General features: G+C 39.6%; 1 protein-coding gene across 1 annotated transcript in view; it reads right to left on the minus strand.

The window, feature by feature from the left end:
* Positions 1–15766, minus strand: part of pvrl2l (PVR cell adhesion molecule related 2 like) — a gene marked incomplete at its 5' end in the record, with an annotated part of 32571 nt that extends 16805 nt beyond the window's left edge. Inside the window, 5 exons of the mRNA XM_063011387.1 lie at positions 5701–5818; positions 5925–6218; positions 10121–10364; positions 12664–12773; positions 15712–15766. Of these exons, the coding sequence (XP_062867457.1) occupies positions 5701–5818; positions 5925–6218; positions 10121–10364; positions 12664–12773; positions 15712–15766 (821 nt within the window). The remainder of the gene's footprint in view (positions 1–5700; positions 5819–5924; positions 6219–10120; positions 10365–12663; positions 12774–15711) is intronic.
* Positions 15767–20465: the final 4699 nt, after the last annotated feature.

The following is a 20465-nucleotide window of genomic DNA, read 5'->3' on the forward strand; positions in this document are numbered from 1 at the left end:
CCGCTGTAAACATACCTTAGATTTAATACTTACTTATGGTATAAACATAGACAACCTGGAAATTATACCACAGAATTACTTAATCTCTGATCACTCCCTACTAATATATGAAGTGTCCCTGTCCAATAATATACAGCAACCAAATCGTTTTAAATGTAAGCGCACTATTACATCTGCAACTGCAGCAGCGTTCATAAACTGCCTACCAGAATTACCAAATATATCAGCATCAGAACCTAAAGAACTAGATCAGGCAACTCAAAACCTAGAGACCGTACTGCGCACAACCTTAGATAACGTAGCCCCACTCAAAACTAAACTGATTAGGGAGAAAAAACTTGCTCCATGGTACAATGACCACACATGCGCACTTAAACAAGCAGCACGGAAATTAGAACGTAAGTGGCGTCACACTACACTGGAGGTGTATAAGATTGCTTGGAAAGATGCTCTAACTGAGTATAAACATGCACTTATAAAAGCTAAATCTGTATATTATTCATCCCTAATAGAGAAAAATAAAAACAATCCTAGATTCCTTTTTGAGACAGTGTCCAAATTAACTAAAAACGTCAATGAAACTGAATCTAATATACCGCCTGACTGTACCAGTGATGATTTTTTAAAATTCTTTAATGACAAGATAGAAAAAATACGACTTCAGAGTCAGAGTGTGTCACTTGCCAATGTTAAGTATGGACTCACTCCGAGCAGCATTGGTGATAATAGTAACGAGTTAATCCAACTAAATTCCTTTAATCCAATCTCCCAAAATGAACTAACTGTGTTGATTAAATCATCGAAGTCATCATCGTGTATACTCGATCCTGTTCCAACTCGTTTACTTAAAGATTTACTCCCAGCTATTGTAGAGCCCCTGCTTACATTAATCAATGCATCCCTTAGCCTTGGGTATGTACCTAAATTGTTTAAAAGTGCTGTTATTAAACCCCTGATTAAAAAACCTAATCTTGATCCACATGTTTTATCTAATTATAGGCCAATTTCAAACCTTCCTTTTGTCTCAAAGATATTAGAAAAAGTCGTTTCCAAACAGCTATGTTCTTATTTGAATGAAAATTGTATTCATGAAAAATTTCAATCAGGATTTAGACCCAACCATAGTACCGAAACCGCATTAATTAGAGTAGTTAACGAGTTGTTAATGTCTTCTGATAATGGATGTGTCTCTTTTCTTGTTCTATTAGATCTTAGTGCAGCGTTTGATACGGTCGATCATAACATTTTACTGGAGAGGCTAGAAAATACAGTAGGTGTTAAAGGACTCGCACTCTCTTGGTTTCAATCATATTTGACTGACCGCTCTCAATTCGTTTATGTAAATAATAAATGCTCAGAAACTACAAAAGTAAAGTGTGGTGTTCCACAGGGGTCGGTACTTGGACCGCTATTATTTACACTCTATATGCTTCCACTAGGTGAAATTATTCATAAACATGGCATAAACTTTCACTGCTATGCAGATGACACACAGCTGTATATATCAGCCAAACCAAATGATACTGACACAATCAGTAAGATAGAAGATTGTGTAAACGACATAAAAAACTGGATGTCGTTGTTAGGCTCTGTGGCATCAGGGGAATGTACCATCTCTCCCTGACGCCACAGGCCTTACAGAGCAGAAACGAGCTGTGCCTTTTATTACCTGGCCAGCTCGTTAGGGCGAAGTGGCTACACCTGTGCCTTCCCTTATTTAAGGGATAGGTGCAGAGCTGTAGCCGTCGCACCTTCTGCTCTAGTTGGCTGTTTCTTTTTTCTTTCTTTGAGTTTGTTTGACACTGCGGTGTCCTTTTATGTTTATTGTTTTTTTTTATCTTTAGGTTGTGCCGCCGCAATGTGCCGCCACCGCCGTGCCGCTGCCGCCGGGCCACCGCTAGTGGGCGCCACCACGCCGCCGCCGCCGCCAAGCTGCCGCCATAGTGCCGCAGCTGTCGTGCCGCCGCCGCCGCCTGGTTGTCGCTCTCAGGTCGCCGTCGGGCCGCTGCCGCCGAGCCGTCGAGCCGCCGTGCCGCCGCCACCTAGAGACCCCACGGCTGCGCCCAGAGGAACGTGACCCCCTCCCAGCTACCGCTGGTGACAGCGTCACGTTCCGCCCTCTGGAGCGCAGGAGCAAATGGCCACTTCCCAGCCACCCTGGCTGGTGACAGCGCCTTTGCCATTAACTTTTGAAACCCGCAAATCGATCACACCCGGTAGCTGGCATGGCTCTAGCCAGCATTGGTTGCTGGAAAGCGCCATGCCACGCAGCTATTGTCGGTGTTACCCCCCCTTCTTCGGCCAACAGCGCGAGGTGGTCCATCTCGCGAACCCACTCTTTGCTTCAATAGCGCCGGGAGCGAGTCTGCCACTAGCGCCGCTGTGGCAGGCTGTTAAAGCTCCCGGTCGGGAGGCAAGAGTCCTGGGTTCGCGCCTCGCGCTTCCCCTTTTCTTTTGTATGCTTTTTTTTTTTCCTTTTCAGCCCCCGACGTCCGGCTGCCTTCGGGATTCCCCGAAGTGTTTTTTGTTATTGTTATTCCTTTTATTTTATGTATATTATGTTTATGATTTTGTAAATAAAACCCTTTTTTAGTTAAACCTCCGCATCCCTGGGTCCTTCCTCCCACATCATAACAGCAAGGTGCGACCATTACTGGACCCAGCGGAGGACCCCGTCCTCTCCCAAAAAATTTTTTGGGGGGGCACTCCCCCAGTGGCTTTTAGCCACTGGTGGGGACGGGACCGCCGGCTGGAGACCTCAGGAGAGGTCTCCTTAAGAAGGGGGTACTGTTAGGCTCTGTGGCATCAGGGGAATGTACCATCTCTCCCTGACGCCACAGGCCTTACAGAGCAGAAACGAGCTGTGCCTTTTATTACCTGGCCAGCTCGTTAGGGCGAAGTGGCTACACCTGTGCCTTCCCTTATTTAAGGGATAGGTGCAGAGCTGTAGCCGTCGCACCTTCTGCTCTAGTTGGCTGTTTCTTTTTTCTTTCTTTGAGTTTGTTTGACACTGCGGTGTCCTTTTATGTTTATTGTTTTTTTTTATCTTTAGGTTGTGCCGCCGCAATGTGCCGCCGCCGCCGTGCCGCTGCCGCCGGGCCACCGCTAGTGGGCGCCACCACGCCGCCGCCGCCGCCAAGCTGCCGCCATAGTGCCGCAGCTGTCGTGCCGCCGCCGCCGCCTGGTTGTCGCTCTCAGGTCGCCGTCGGGCCGCTGCCGCCGAGCCGTCGAGCCGCCGTGCCGCCGCCACCTAGAGACCCCACGGCTGCGCCCAGAGGAACGTGACCCCCTCCCAGCTACCGCTGGTGACAGCGTCACGTTCCGCCCTCTGGAGCGCAGGAGCAAATGGCCACTTCCCAGCCACCCTGGCTGGTGACAGCGCCTTTGCCATTAACTTTTGAAACCCGCAAATCGATCACACCCGGTAGCTGGCATGGCTCTAGCCAGCATTGGTTGCTGGAAAGCGCCATGCCACGCAGCTATTGTCGGTGTTACCCCCCCTTCTTCGGCCAACAGCGCGAGGTGGTCCATCTCGCGAACCCACTCTTTGCTTCAATAGCGCCGGGAGCGAGTCTGCCACTAGCGCCGCTGTGGCAGGCTGTTAAAGCTCCCGGTCGGGAGGCAAGAGTCCTGGGTTCGCGCCTCGCGCTTCCCCTTTTCTTTTGTATGCTTTTTTTTTGTTCCTTTTCAGCCCCCGACGTCCGGCTGCCTTCGGGATTCCCCGAAGTGTTTTTTGTTATTGTTATTCCTTTTATTTTATGTATATTATGTTTATGATTTTGTAAATAAAACCCTTTTTTAGTTAAACCTCCGCATCCCTGGGTCCTTCCTCCCACATCATAACAGTCGTGTAATTTTCTTTTACTTAATTCAGATAAAACTGAGGTTTTACTTGTTGGCTCTAAAGCTGCAAGAGACAAGTTGTCTAACCTGGTGCTAAACTTAAACACGTTCTCTGTTACTCCCAGCCCAGATGTAAAAAACTTAGGTGTCACAATAGATTCAGATCTCTCCTTTGATACACACATTAATAATATTACTAGAGTTGCTTTCTATCATTTGCGTAATATCTCTAAAATAAGAAATATACTATCTGTTAATGACGCCGAAAAACTGATCCATGCGTTTATAACTTCTCGGTTAGATTATTGTAATGCTCTTCTAACTGGATGCTCTGGTAGATCCTTAAACAAACTCCAGTTAGTTCAAAATGCAGCAGCTCGAGTGCTAACTAGAACTAAAAAATTTGATCATATCACTCCTGTTCTATCATCTCTACACTGGCTGCCAGTTAAATTTCGCATTGATTACAAAATACTTTTACTAACCTATAAAGCGCTACATGGTCTGGCTCCACAGTATCTGAGTGAGCTTATTAATTACTACAACCCAGCACGTCCACTTCGTTCACAAGATGCAGGGTTACTTATAGTTCCTAAAATTAAAAAGACCAAAGCTGGTGGAAGAGCATTTTCTTACAAAGCTCCACAACTTTGGAATAATCTTCCTGCCTCTGTTCGGTATTCGGACACAGTCTCAATGTTTAAGTCTAAACTGAAAACATATTTATTTTCTCAGGCTTTTGATTAATATAGACAAAGGCGCAGAGCTTGGGGGTTCTTGGTCATAGAAACTTGTGGTGATCAGGGATGTTGGGTCGCTGTCGCACTCTGGTTTGGGTAGGAGAGGTGGGCGCTGATGTCCTGTGAAAGCCTTCATGACCTTGTTACCTGCTCGCTCTCCCTTTTAGTTATGCTGTAATAATTAGGGCTGCCGGAGTCTAAAACTCTCTGTAAAACTGTTTGTCAACTAGCATTGTACATTATTAACTACATTCTCTGTTGTTTTACCCCGAGGGCATTCTGATGGAAACCTGTTTACCCACCGAGGTTAAGGATTAAAATCGAGACTGCCGGGACAACGATGCTGCTCCTGTCAGATGTGACGGGTCTGGAGTAATTGCAACGACAAGAAATCACTACAGACTTTATTGAAGACTAGAGCGGATAACAACCCTATTATTATTTAATTGTTTATTTATCTATTTATTACCACTGTATGACTTTTAGATCATTCAATTCTGTGTTTGTATGATTTGTGTAAATCGTGTATTTGTTTGGAGTGTCCTCCAGACCACCCAAGAAGGATGGGCCCTGTTGAGTCTGGTTCCTCTCAAGGTTTCTTCCTGTAATTTTCAGGGAGTTTTTCCTTGCCACAGTTGCCCTCGGCTTGCTCAACAGGGGTTTTTGTATCTGTTGGTCCTGGATTTTGTGGAGTTGCTTTGAGACAGTGTATATTGTAAAAAGCGCTATATAAATAAAGTTGACTTGACTTGACTTGCAACAATATTGCTCTGACAACTGCAGTTATAGTCAGTGGGCCCCAAATGATTCCTTCTCTATTGATTAACAGGGTAGAGGGGGTTTACAAAGTGTACAGAGGGACTAAAGTCTGTGATTGTACACCCACACAGTGCTTTTATATGCTGGGTGCAGGTCATAAATTTGCCAGTGAATGTACTTACAAGATAGGTAAATCTAATAGTGGCTCAAGTGGCTGGTGAGTATATATAAAGGAATGACAGGCAAGGTTTTCATCTCAATGTAAAAAAAAAAACCTCTCAAAGCAAAATCTCAAAATAGAACTCAGAACATGATCACATTAGCATTCCATTAAAGATTTACATAAAATGTTACTCACGTTGTCCAGGTAACATCAAAAGCCTTGGGGTTAGCATCAGCATGGCATTTCAGTACCACATCCTTTCGACCCATATACCAGTTATCATCATAGCCCTCTATTCGGACAGTAGGGGGATCTGAAGAGATAAAAAGAGGGAATAATAGTTCCTTTACATCAGTGGAATGTGTACCATACATAAAAGGTCAAAAAGAACTGTGTGTGTGTGTGTGGCCACAACTTACAGTGCACGGCTAGCTTCACGGCAAAGTTTTGGGGTGGGTCCTGTTTTCCCTGCGTGATCACACAGGTAAGGTCACGGCCATTATCGGTAGATGCTGGTGCCATGATGTACTCACTTTTTACTGTCACCGTGCCATCAAGCTGCAGCTCCTGTGTGCTGTTGTATTCACCATTGGCACTTGTCACCCATGAAATACTTGCCAGTGGTTTTCCTTGTGCCGACTCACAACGTGCAACCACCAACTTTGAACTGCTGGCTGGCACCATGACAGAAAAAGCTGAGTTTTTAGCCTTGGCTAAGGACAGAAGTAAAAGAAGAAATGTTAAAGAGCAGTGAATAAAGGAAGAGCTGTCTGATTTTTAAGTGGTACTGACTTCAACCTTTACATATGGTGAGGTCACCTTACTAAACTCAACACCTCACAAAACCCATTTCCAACCAATGGTTATGGTTGTGGACATTCTTGAATAACCTTTTTGGTATGTTCATTTATTAATAATCTCAGTATAAGAAACATTGTGGGTATACAATTACTGACTGTAGCTAATAGGCATTTTTTTATGAACAGCTCTCAAGTAATTTCAAGTCATTATTCTCTTTGTTCAACATCTATTAAACTTTAGATGTTGTACTTCTCAAATTAGAATTTAAGACCTCTTGATGCTATTTGGAATTTATTTTTACTCAGTGACCAAAAAGAAGCTTAGTCATTTTTTTAATGCATTTTCTCCCCATTTTCCTCCCGATTTAGCACACTCAATTTGTCTTCCGCTGCTGAGAGATACCAGATTGTATCCGAGGAGAGCACGTCACTGTACACGCCTCTTCTGACACGTGCACAGCCCTCCTCTTCTCGCCCCTGCACTCTGCACAGGCGTCTCTTCTGCCAATCTGTGTCCTTACACAATGTATGAAGATACCACCCACACACAGTCCGGCCCCCACCCTGCAGATACCATGGCCAATTAGTATCTTCTGCAGACACTGCCAATTATGCCCGCCAGATGGAGCCCAGCCGACCGGTGGCAATGCCGAGTTTCGAACCGAGGAGTTCAGAATCTCGGCACTGGTGTGCTAGCGGAATATCCCGCTGCGCCACGAGGGCGCCCAGCCTAGTCATTTTAATGTAGCCCCAATGTATGATGCTCTCTTCAACATGCATTTTTTTTCATCGCACAGTGCATTTTTTCATGTTATGTTATTCCAGAACAAACAATGTGAAATATATAGTGGTTACTTCAGACAAGCAGCATGACAAAGATGTTGTGTTCCTTGTGTGAATTTTGCATAATAGCCACTCTGAAGAAGAGTACCAACACTACTGAATCTTCCATATATGTATATAACTTTATTTGTGTTTATGTATGACAATTTACGTCTTTAAAATGTTTAGCCTTTTCCAGCTTTTTTGCATCCCCACATATTTTAGACGCTCTGACATTTTAAAATGTATGTTTGTCACATTTTGATCAGGGCAGACTTTTAGTACATTGTAAGTGCAGGGGACATCCATAACCCACACTTTTAATTACACCTTATTTAATAATTAAACCCCAAAATTCCAAAAAGTTAATATAATTATTAGGCTACACGGTTAATGTCTCACGTTTGGGTTTTTCACCATTTACCAAGGTAGTATTTGTTTGGCATATTTTGCTTTCTATAGGTCTTAAACTGACCATCTCTGCATAGGTTTTCTCAATTTAAAAGCTATTTAGTTTCCTTGGCTCGGGGTAGCTGATCTTTTTTGTGCATCTGAGTTTTGTTTCAGATACTGCAGTTTCTGATGCAGTGCTGTGTTCCCTGAGCAGTTGGTGCAGTTGGGGTGTTCTGGCAACCTGGGCCATGTTCAGGCTTGCTGCAGTTGCATTACTTCTGTAGTTTTGTGGCTATGTGGACATATTTTTGGCACTTGCAGCCTCAAAGTGGATTAGAAATGTATAGTTCCACCCAATAGGTACGAAATATCAATTTTCTCTGAGGGATGTCGTCTGTTAAAAGTGCACATGTAGGAATTAGTTTTGATGGTCCTGTCTTGGCACTTATTACTGACCCATTTTACATTGATGTCTCCCTGGTTTGATAGCTTGATTGTAATTCCGGTTTTATCCTTGCCTTCTAGTTCCCTAGTGCAGATGACTCTTTTGATACTGTTGAGGAAGGGATGTGGAAGGGTTTTGATCCATATCCTTGCAATTTTAGTAGCTTGGAGATTTTTTAGCACATTCAGTCACTATTCAACAAGACATCATGTTTCTGGTATTTTTGTTACTGTTTCCACTATTCTAATAATTCCTTTGTGGATTGCAAAGGGTGAAAGCTAGTGAGATGTCAGGTGTTTCAGATTCCAATAGGACAAACAGTTGCCAGTTGTCGCTTCAGGTGGAGCACATTTCTATGATCCTGTAGTTAAGGTCAGTGTCCATCATTATTATTTCAGTTTTTAGCTTGTATATTGAAGGGTGGACAATTTTAGTATTTCTACCCTCCACCCACCTTGAAGCCCAACAAGGGGATACACAGAGTCACAGACTTCCTGCACTTGTGCACCAGGACTATAAAGATGATATACTTGAGCAGTCATTGGGTGTCCTGACATCATTTAACTGACACTCAGCAAATGCCTTCGGAGGTATCTTGATGTCCAAAAATGACTCATTTGGGAACTCTTAGGGCCAACCAGTTAATTGGAGCCGGCCTCTCCAACCTTCTCTCTATGTGAAGTAGAAGCCGAAGCACTGTGTTGGGTCCTGGAAGCAGCAGCTAGCCATTACCCTCAAGGATCAGGATCTCTTCCTACACAGACAGAGGTTGCACCTTATGGCAAACAAGGTGCCTCATTTGTTTGCTTTTTAGGAACAGCATGTGGAAGCTGATGAATTTTTGTATCCCTGGTCCTAGGGGGAAGAGTTTTCCAAACTTGTTCTAGTAACTCTGTTTGATACACACTGGACTAGCAAAAATGAATAAGAAACAATGAGAAAAAGTAACAAAGGCAAATGGTCCATTAAAATGAGCTAAATTTATGTTTGGGTTAAAGCTGGTTTCTCTAAATTACTATCTAATAACAGCATTAATTAAGTAATAAAACAGGTTATTTGGAGCTATAAGCCATTAAATAGATGGCAGGCAGACTGGAGTTGGCAGAGATAACATGGATAAGGAGAGCCAAAATTAAGCACTGAGCCAAAATCTCAGCTTTAGTTTTTTAGGGGATTTTGTCAAGAAGTCCTAAAGGTATATGCTTATTAAAATCTGGTCATAAATTCATTAAAAACAGCACCCGAGACATTTTAAATTAAAGAACTGTAAGACTTAAAGCTAAAAAGGCTAAACAAATTAAATCACTGGGTGAGTTTCATTTACTTATACTGTGTTTTCAGTGTTTTCATAGTGGCAAAAGCAAAAAAAAAGGAATTTAAATGTAGCATTAGATATACTGGCTCTTAGGTAAATTATTATATATTTTGGTTCAATCACTTCTCATTCAAAACACTCACAGCTGGTCGTATTGGGGACTAGAGCTGTATTAAAATTTTTATTTAATTTTTTACTTACTTTTAATATTAAGTTTTAATTCATTCAAAACTGAGCTATGTATAAACATAGTGTGTTAATGTATACGGCAACCAGTGGAGTATGTGGAAACTCTTTCATTTGCATAAGCAGGGACATTGTGATGTAAATGTTTTTATACCAGTTTTGTGGACAACAACCCTGTACAATGTAACTTATTTTTTGGCACATACATCTTGTCAGGTCTGTGTACCTTTGCTCATTTATTTTTTTCATTTTAATAACCAATATTAAAAAAATAGGGAAGTGGGTCATTTTTCATTTGAAAAACCAATATTAAAATCTGAAAAAAATAAAATAGAAATGATCAAACTATTATAAAAATATTAAAATATTTCGGACATAATAAAACCAATGACCAAAGGTACATGGCACTAGTTGTAGTGGACTGAATCACAGTATCTGATTCAACTGAAATTTTAGTGGCCTGGCATTCATGCAGTGTCAACTAAAATGGCAAAACCACTTTCAATTTAAAATTGACTGTGCTACATTTTATATGGTCAAATGTGTTCCAACTGTAAAAGCATCAAACTGCCATTTTAACAAATAATAGTTCTACTGTTGTCTTCAATCTTTGGTATATACATTTTGTTATATCGCATCTAAAGAGCAGCTTACCAAGCATGATGAGCATGGTGGTGCCCTGTTCATTTCCACTAGGGTAGGTGGCGTACTCACAGGTGTACCTGCCTGCGTCCGACATCCTCACATTGTCAATCCTAATAGAGGGGTTTTCCAAAGAGCCCTGTGTGAACTGTACACGGCCTTTGAAGCTTGACTGAGGAAAACTCTCACCATACATAGGGTGGAAAACAGCTATGTTTTCTCTTTGGCCTTCGCTTGCCTCAAAAATCCAAGATACCTGAGGATTAATAATTACACATGAATTTACAGGATATACTGTACATGAGAACTATGAGCAAAAAAAGTAATGCACAGTAATACTCATGAATGTGAACTAACTAAAATAGCCCTCCTGGGGCTTCTTAATAAAATACTGATATGATAGCAGGCAATTATAAATTGCATCTTTAATCTTTTTTCTCACATTAACTGTGACCAAGAATTTGGGAGTTATAAAAACCTAAAACTGAAGTTGAATTTCTTACATTATATGCACAGTAAACAGGACGGCCAAGGAAAGCAAAAAAAACAGCACATTGATCAGTCGGGTAGTTTAATCAATCAACCAATCAATACTATATAGCCAAAAGTTTGCAAATGCCCCTCTTAATTATAATTTTAAGTTTTAAGCCACTCCTATTGCTAAATAACTATCACTTTTATAATTGTTATAAGCTTCTGTGTTTGTAGAAATAGCTTGGGCAAGGCCTTTTCCAGTTTCAGCATGGCTGTACTCTTGTGCACAAAGCAAAGACCATAAATGCATGGTTAGATGAGTGCGATGTGTACAATTTCCAGTGGCCTACTTAGAGCCCTGACCTTAACCCCATTCAACTCATTGTTAAAATTGTGATTGGGCTTCTTGTCCATCAGTGCCTGACCTTACATATGGTCTTTTCACTAAATGGGAACAAATTGCCAGAGCTGAACTCCAAACATTGTGTGTGGGGGTGGGATTGGGTCAGTTGGTGTTTTTGAAATTGGAAGTCTTACAAGCTAATGCTCATATGTTTACATAATATTTGCTGTTTATCTATATACCTAACAAATCATTAATAAATCAATAATCAATAACGTGGCTGTACTGTATATTTATATATTAAAAGTCATAATTAGATGCATGAGCAATTTATGAGGCATTTATTATTAGTCAATATTATATGCATATCTTTAAAAAATATATAAATTTTAAATGAGTGACTAGCCAAAATCAATTACTGACCTGTTGACTGTAACTAAGGCTGCCTGCCAGTTTACAGCCACAAATAAAAAAAAATTGGGACAGTATGGAAAACAAACTTGTTTTGACTATAGTTGCATTGCAGACAGTATGAACCCAAGATATTTTATGTTTTGTCTGGTCAACTTCATTTTATTTGTTAAGATAAATCATTTCTTGCATGTCAGGCCTACAACACATTTTAAAAACAGTTGGGACTGGGGTCAATGTAGGGCTAGTAATGAGGTAAAAAAAAACTATATAATGATGTGATTTTAAACAGGTGATGTCAACAGGAGATTGTTATCATAATTTGGAACAAAGCCAGTATCCACAAATGGCTACGTTTTCGAGGAATCAATGATGGGCAGAGGATCTCCAGTTCGTCAACAAATACATGAGAAAATTATTGAAATGTTTAAAGACAATGCAAACCTACACTGAACACCCATGATCTCTGATCCTTCAGATGACACTGCATCAAGAGCCATCATTCATCAACAGCTCATATAACCATGTGGGCAAGGGATTAACTTTGCAAACATTTGTCAAGCACTACAATACAAAGTTGCATTCACAAATGCCACTTAAAACTTTAACATGCAAAAAATCAGTGTGTTAACCATGTCCAGAGTGCTATCGAGATCAGTATTTCAGATCTTTTTTAAAGAAATGAACGCTATGTGATCCAGACCAAAAATGAAAAAGACCATGCATAATATTGTCAACAACAAGTCCAAAACTTAGGGTCTGGAATGGTATGGGATTGTGTCAGCCCCCTTGCAGTGGCAATTTAAACTTTTGATGGCAGCATTAATGCAAAAAAGCTTTAAATGACCTTTTTTTCCAGGAACGTCTATGCGTCTTTTAACAAAACAATGCAAAATCATATGTTGCATACATTACGAAGGCATGGCTGTGAAATAAGATGGGACAGGTATTGGACTGGCCAGCCTGCAGTCCTGACCTGCCCCTGATAGAAAATGTGTGAAGAATTTTGAAACAAAATGCGACAACGACAAGCCTGTACGATTCACACCTTAAAACGTACTTGCAGGAAGAACGGGACAAAATAACACCTGAAACACTAAATCGCTTGGTATCCTTGGTGTCAAAACGTTGTTTAAGTGTTGTGAGAAGGATGGAAACATCACAATGTGGTAAATGCTTTACTGTACCAACTTTTTTGTGTTGTAGGCCTGAAATGCATGTATATTAAGAAATGAAATGAAGTTGGGGGAGTCAAAGTCTCAACTTTGTCTTTGGGAGTGTTTGAAAACTTTCACAGTAAATATTAAAAATAAACAAGTTTCAGTACCTGTGTGAGTTTAGAGGTTCCCGCATTGATAAATTCACAGCGCAGATTAACAGACTTGTTTGGGTAGGCCTCCACTTCAGGCAGAACCCGAACACGCTGACACAAAGCCACTGTTGAGAAAGTGCCAATGTTAGCATATATCAACACAGACAAACAGTATGTGACAATAATTAGAACCACCCTTAAAAACTCTAAGCTTTAAAGCTTAGTCCTTTAAACTTTAAAGCTTAGTCCCTAAGAATGCAATCACAACAATTTTCTAAATCATTACATTAAAAAATATATAGGCTTTGTTCTCAAGGGGTCTGAACATCTTCTGACATCCAGAAGTCCTGGTCTTTGTCTAGATGTTCTCTCAGACTCATATGCATCTACAACCTTCTTTTTTAAGGCCTCAGAGAGCTCTTTAGATCTCACCATGGTGATAACACTCACTTCAACAATCAAGAGCAAACCAAACTAATGTCTGAGGTTTAAATAAAACTCCAATGTCCTCTAATGATGGTCTAATCTTTGCAGCTGATGTGGTGCACCGGATTCTAATTTTAGACATTTTAAGTAGTAATAAATGTGGGGGTGTCCTAACTTTTTCCTCACAATAAATTTCCATTTTTGTTCATTACATTTTACAACTTGTGTTTAAAAGTAATTTTTAACATTTTTGTTGTTTAGTTATGTAAGCTCCATCTCTCAGTACTGTTCAAATGAAGCTCAATGTCCATATGTTTAAATATGTTAAAAAAGACAAAGGTTTTCATGGGGTGTCCTAACTTTTTCACATGACTGTATATTGTATAGGCTGAATAAATTTCATGGCACTGTATACATCAGAGATCTGCTTTGTCTTTCACGTTTCAACTGGACAAGTAGAGCAGAACTCATAAAAGACTTACCCTGATCCAATTTTTACCCAATTGCGTTATGCTTCCTCGCTACCAGTGCTGACCCCCGCCCCGATTGAGGAGAGCAAACTGATACACTCCCCCTCCGACACGTGCACAGTAGCCAACTGCATCTTTTCACCTGCACAAGGCGAGTTCATATGCGGATCAGCCTTGTGCACGGAGAGCCACACCCTGATCAATGCATTATTTCTCAACTCTGTGCAGACGCCATCAATCAGCCAGCAGAGGTTGTAATTGCATCAGTTATGAGGTCCCTCTCCGGCTCCCTTCCTGGATAAACAACAGCCAAACGTTGTTTATAAAGGTAAGAAAGTACCTCTCCTGTGCAAAGATGGCAGAACCTGTTAGACTCTCTGCAGCACTTCATAGATCAGGTTAATGGCACAGTGTTAAGCCAGTGTTAAGTGTTAAGTTTGAAATTTGCTTTTCTGGCCTGATAAGAAACTCTTTGGACAGAACAGCATACATTATTTAATCCTCTGGATAATACCATCTCAATGGTAAAACATCGTGGTGCAAGCACTATGCTATGGGGGTGCTTTTCAGCAGCAGGGTCAGCAAGATTAAAAAGAATTTATGGACTGATTAATGCAACCAAATAAAGAAAGAAAGCCTTCTCCAAAGTGCAGACAAACTCAGACTAGTATTACAGTATAACATTACTTTTATCACAACAATGGGCCAAAACAACTTGTTTGTTTTATTAGGATTTTAACGTCATGTTTTATACTTTGGTTACATTCATGACAGGAACGGTAGTTACTCATTACACAAGGTTCATCACTTCACAAGGTTGTATCAAACACAGTCATGGACAATTTTTGTATCTCCAATTCACCTCACTTGCATGTCTTTGGACTGTGGGAGGAAACCTGAGCACCCGGAGGAACCCACACGAACACGGGGAGAACATGCAAACTCCACACAGAAAGGACCCAGAACGCCCCAACCGGGGATCGAACCCAGGACTTTCTTGCTGTGAGGCGACAGTGCTACCCACTTAGCCACCGTGCCACCCATGCCTGTGAGTACCACGAAGAATAGGATAAACTGTAAAGACATATCCAATAACAATTGCTGTCAAATAGGCTTCTACAAAGTATTAAATAAAGGATCTGAATAATTTTGTTTAGTTTTCATGTTTTTACTTGATTATAAGGGCTGATTAAGTGTAGACTGATGACTAAAAATGCAAGTCAGAAGAATCTCTGAATCGATTGTATGTGTTAATAACAAGCTTAATCTTGCACTTGAATTTCTTGGCTAGAAAGAAGTAAAAGTTGCAACCAATGACATTCAGTGTTCACATGATTTATCTGAATTTGAGAAGTATCTAAAATTTTCTACTGTTCAATGTATTAGATATGGCACTGCATAATTAAAACAGTAATTAGATGGTAGGGTTGGGCGATATTGCCGATTTTCATACCGTCATCAGGAAATACCGCGGCATACGGTATTACCGCGGGGGTGGGGGTGGGGGGGTAATTACAGTGTACACACTTGAGTGTAATTACAATATTTCAATGATTTATTATAAAAAGATTTAACAATCTGAACGTCAAACATTGCTTATCTTGTCTGATCTATAATAAATACGCATAAGTATAAATGCATGTGTATCAATTACACTTTAACACAAACATTAACACATAACATTTTGGCATTGTAATCTCTCTCTGCCCACACAAAACAGAATAACAGCAGGCTAAACACTTCAATATATTTCAAAAGTTAACTGCTTACTTTATAGTTACAGATATTTCTTAACAGTGTATGAACGTGTACGATTAGTTATGCCTGTAATCCAGAATTAAGTTCTATACCGTAACAAAAAATATGAATGTAAATGTTCATGTTGCAATGACGGTGATGTAAAATAATGTTAAAATAATTCAAAGTCCAAACATTTGAGTGGTTAACAAGAACGCTACTTTACATGTCACACAAGCTCAGCGCAAAACACGAACATGGAAACGGTAAAAATCCGATCTCTTCCCTACACACTCGCTCCCTACGCCCTATAGTGCACATAACATTCTTAAATGGCCAGACAATATATTTTATAATTCACATTACACGACAGGTGAGACGTTCTTTTTTCTTAATATAGCGCTTTTATTTAGGAAAAAATAGTTCTTACATAGGCAGGAAAATCTATGGCAGACAAGAGTCAGAACAGCGGATTGGTCGTAACGTTATTATTACTGTTTGCTCCTTTTTCTCAACACTTGTGCTCGATTTACACTGAAGATATATTTAGTAAATAAGTACATGTCCGCGCATGCACGCGCTTGTGTTCATTTCCGGTTGAACTGATAAAAAATGTTGATTTTGAAAAATTAAAAGAGCCGTTTTTCAGTTTCTGCTTGTTAGCGCACAGCTAACGCTAGCCAGTGTGGCTCTTCACTCGTCTCTCTGTGTTATCACCAGTAAGCACCCCACAGCCAATCAGCGAGCTCCAACCGCCTACCCCTCCCACCCCTCCCTCACTGTGGATGCGCGCATGTCCTAAAGTCTCAGTTTTCAAGGTAAACCTGAAGCAGAAATTTGGCGCTTCACATTTAAAAAATACCGTCACCATTTTTGAATACCGTCACCATTTTTGAATACCGCGGTATACGGTAATATCGTCATACCGCCCAACCCTATTAGATGGTATTGCATGAAAAAACATCATGCTTCTGTGATAAATGCATGGGCTTCAGAGAACCATTGTCACTCAAAACCATCCGTCACTACAACAAGAAATGCAAGATGAAACTCAATAACACAAATAAAAAGCTGTACATAAATTCTATGCAGAAACACATAAGAGCACAAAGAGTTCTCTGGGGTGGAAGTGGAGTTCTCAGTGCCAAGTATAAAAAGGATCACCCAGACTGTTATTTTAAAAGGTGCAAAAGCCAACATCTGTCATGGTATGGGTAACTTGCATATGTGTGAAAGTACCACTGTTGTGAAGGTTTATATTGGAATTTTAAAGAGACACATGCTGCCATTACAACGAAATCTTTTCCTGGGAGGTCAAAGATTATTTCAACATTATTTCAGCTACATTGGTGTGATTTTTTAGACACAGAAAGTGTGCGCTCGACTGCAACAATTAGTGCCCTCAGTTCCTGAACCATTAAAGTCTCATTAATGAAAAATGATGGAACCACGCCTCTGTCCAAACTTTTTTTGCGTGTGTTACAGACATCACATTTTAAATGTGTTTTATTTACAACCCCAATCAGAAAAAGTAGGAACAGTAAATCAGTGTTTATTAAATTTACTTTTATTTCAATGCAGTATGAAACACTATGAATCTAAGATAACCAACCACAGAATCAAAGTTTTGTCATGACTATCCCAGCCTCCCTACCCAAATCCTACTCAAACAAACCATCAGATTAACAATAGAGGAAAGTTCACCACAGAGGACCTAAGTGCCTAAAATATCTCAAAAGATTCTGTATTGTGGACTCGCTCTGGATTCTTCAACGTCATCAAGCACTTAAAATGTTACATGCATTATTATGAATATTAAATGTAAATTTAGTTCCATGTACTGATTTAATGCCAGAAATGTTGAAGATTAATGTAAACACTGATCTCTTTTCTTTTTAAATGTAATTGCATTTTAATTTCTAAAACTGTTATTTGAGTGTTTTAAGGCTTTATGTGTCCTGTACACTATCCAACTTTAGTCCAACTATTGTATTTAGTGTCTGCTCTGTTTTGTCAATTGGTAAACAATTTGTTCTGTAGAGCTTCTGTAGAGTATTGAGGGCAGCTTCTAACCAACTAATGACTCCAAAATCAATTATACATTTTATAAAAACAGCATAATCTTAATAATTACAGATCACATAAGAGTATTATTTAAAACTTTCTAGTTTAATTTTTTGTCCACACATCGGTAAAGTTTGCTTTAATTCAATTTTTAATTTAAATATTTAAGCCTTTATGTATCTTGCCAATAAAATTAAGAAGAAATAATTAAAATCATAATTTGGCAATGTGGACATAATCATGTAATAAACAAATAGACTTTTCAATGAATAGCAAACATTTTTTATAGTAAAAGGAAGTGAAATTCACGCAACAATATTTTGTTATTTTGTGTTTGCTGCAGTAGCAGCTAGAACTTTATTTTAATGTAACAGAAGTTGATATATTTTGCTTCTACTTTTAAATATAGTAAACTGTTCATGGTTGGGCTGGGGTTGTGTGGATTTAATAAGCACTGAAAGAGTAATGTAAAATTTAGTTTATTCTATTAATCACTCAATCTAGGCTTTTAGATATATGCATTTTTGAGAGAAAAAAAACACTGGCGTTTGGAAAACATGCTAAATAAGTGCACATTGTAGACAAGAAATGTCATTGACCTGGATACAACAGTCATGCTTATTTATTTACTTTTTTTGCTCCAAATTTGGTACATTTAGATGTCTACCATAGGGCTAAATTCAGCAAAAGATCCCTCTTTATTCCAATGTTAGTGCCAAATTGTTGTACTCTATGCAAAGAGTGTCTTGCTCTAGTTTGCATTAAACTCATACTTGTCAAGTTCATGTGAATTAATGCTTGTAGGACATCACAACAGTGCAGAGCAATGGTAGAAAAGAATTAATTAGTGTGGCTGCTGTGTTCGCCCTGTCAGGACTGTGAGAATTTCACAGTTGCACTCGATGTTGCCTCATATTCGGCTGATTTGTAATGGACTAAAAAGACTTCCTTGAGGCAAGGATAGGTTTACATGGTTTATGGGGTGGAAATAAAAGGCGGTGCAAGTCGACAGAATACCAGTGACAACGTTCGATTACCATGATAAATGAGAAGCTTGGAGCCATTCAAGCGCTAGGTCTGTAATTACTGATGGCTCCCGATACTGCTTATAAATCTGATAACATTGAAAAACAAATGTAAAATATGTAGGGAATGGTAATGTTAGCCCCTGTACTTGATTTGTGTATGCCATGTGACTCAGCACACTAAAAATGGTGATGATTGTGCCATAAAATTATCCTCAGGGGCCAGATTCTTACTCTAATGAGATTAAATTCTGAAGAATATGTCTAGTGATTTTGGTTTTAAAGTGGATGGGAAGGACTCATTAAGGAGGGAACGAACACAATCTGAATTGTACAAGTCAGTCTATACCTCCTTAATGTGAAACAATTAGTCTGTCTGAAAACCTAGTGTGCTGCCTTGCTGCCCACTGCCTAACTGGGCAGCTGCCTAAATAGAGAGGATTGTACTTAGCGATTACGATGATTACGTCATCACAGTTTTGGCTTACTAAGCTAACACAGTTAGCCTCAGGCCACTTAAACCGATGGGCTAAGGAGACACAGTCCGTTAGCATGCTAAGCTAACATAAGCATTTCTCTTTGTGTTCTGAGGACAGTTAAATTGTCACTGACAAGCCCAGATTTGCAAATAAATTACACTTGTACACCTTTATACAAATTAAAAATCTATGAGAATTTATTTACATTTGAAAAAAGCTCCGTTTGTTGTTTCACATCATCTTTAACATTTTTTTGTGGAAAAAAGTTGTGCCTCAATGAATGCTGGGATTGCCTTCACCACTGAAGAAGCATTTTAAGGTATTTATACATTTAGACAGCCTTCTTTTCGGATGTGTGCATAAGATGACGTAAAATGCTGTATATGTAGAGAGTTTTTAGATAAACCCTTAAATACACTTTGAGTTATACATGTTTAGTTATACACTATGTAGAACACAGGATGCAGCCTGGAATTCACTTGTAAACAATGTCTGAATTGTTAAAAATCATCAGATATCAGTTTAATGAGTACATTTTGTCTTGCAGATGAAGAAATAAACTGCAGACTGTACTGTAGCATTAGATGTTCTCATCTTGGTTCGGCAGGGAGCATAGGTTGCAGAATCTTTCCGAAAAGCTTATTTGGTCTTATGGCACCTTTTGGCATCATGGTGTATGTAACTGCCCTGAATGAAAAAGCTGACTTCAGAGTGATCATGATGGCACCCTTTTGAGTGGAGCCCCACAGATGTTTCTACAAAATGCATCTGCGTAAATGTGGTGTATTGCATGTCGTCTTTTTTTTCTTCAAAAAACACAGATTATCATGCACTGGTGGACTAAGAAGCAAGTGTTATGATAAATTAGTTTTAATCTTTTTTTTAAATTTAATTTTCCTACTTTTGTCTGTGCTCGTGCATTTTGCCCTGTGGGGAGAAGGCATGGCACTCTGAGTTCTCTGACTGGGGACAGCGTAGGCTTATGTACCTGTGGGACGAAAGTTCCTTTCTAGGCATGCATGATACCCCCTACTCCACTAACATGCCTCTCTGCTTTGGGTTAAAGTTTTCAGCTGGCTTTTTTTGTTTCTTTATTTTCTGTTATTTTGGCCATAATTTACTTTGTCGTTTCGTGGCTTATTTTTGCCACAGTATTGTTTTACTTTGGTTAAGCATCCTGCATAGTGGGTTCAGTCTCCCCAGACTCGCAAATACAAGGATACACCTGCCACTTCAGTGGCGTGATACAACCTGCTCTGTTACAAAGTATATGAAATAAAAGTAAATAACAGTGCATTAAAGCTAAATGATGTGCTGCTACCCATGAGAAGGAATGTAAAAAAAAACATTGAAACAACCTAACAATACCTTGTGCGCCACAAATCCATCCTAGAAAAAATATTTGTAAAAATGACTGCCTTCTTGTTAGCAAGTCAATCACAGTAACATGCAACTGTGATTTAATATAATCAATCATCAGATTTTACAAATTTGCAAATACCAGTATTAATATTTTTTATAAGTAATGAAATATTATTACTTTATACTAAAATAAATAATAAAAAAATATGCTATTATTTATTAAGGAGGGATGACAATTTTCTACTCGACAGTAA

The sequence above is a fragment of the Trichomycterus rosablanca genome, chromosome 2, assembly GCF_030014385.1.
Source record: "Trichomycterus rosablanca isolate fTriRos1 chromosome 2, fTriRos1.hap1, whole genome shotgun sequence".
NCBI classification, from domain to species: domain Eukaryota; kingdom Metazoa; phylum Chordata; class Actinopteri; order Siluriformes; family Trichomycteridae; genus Trichomycterus; species Trichomycterus rosablanca.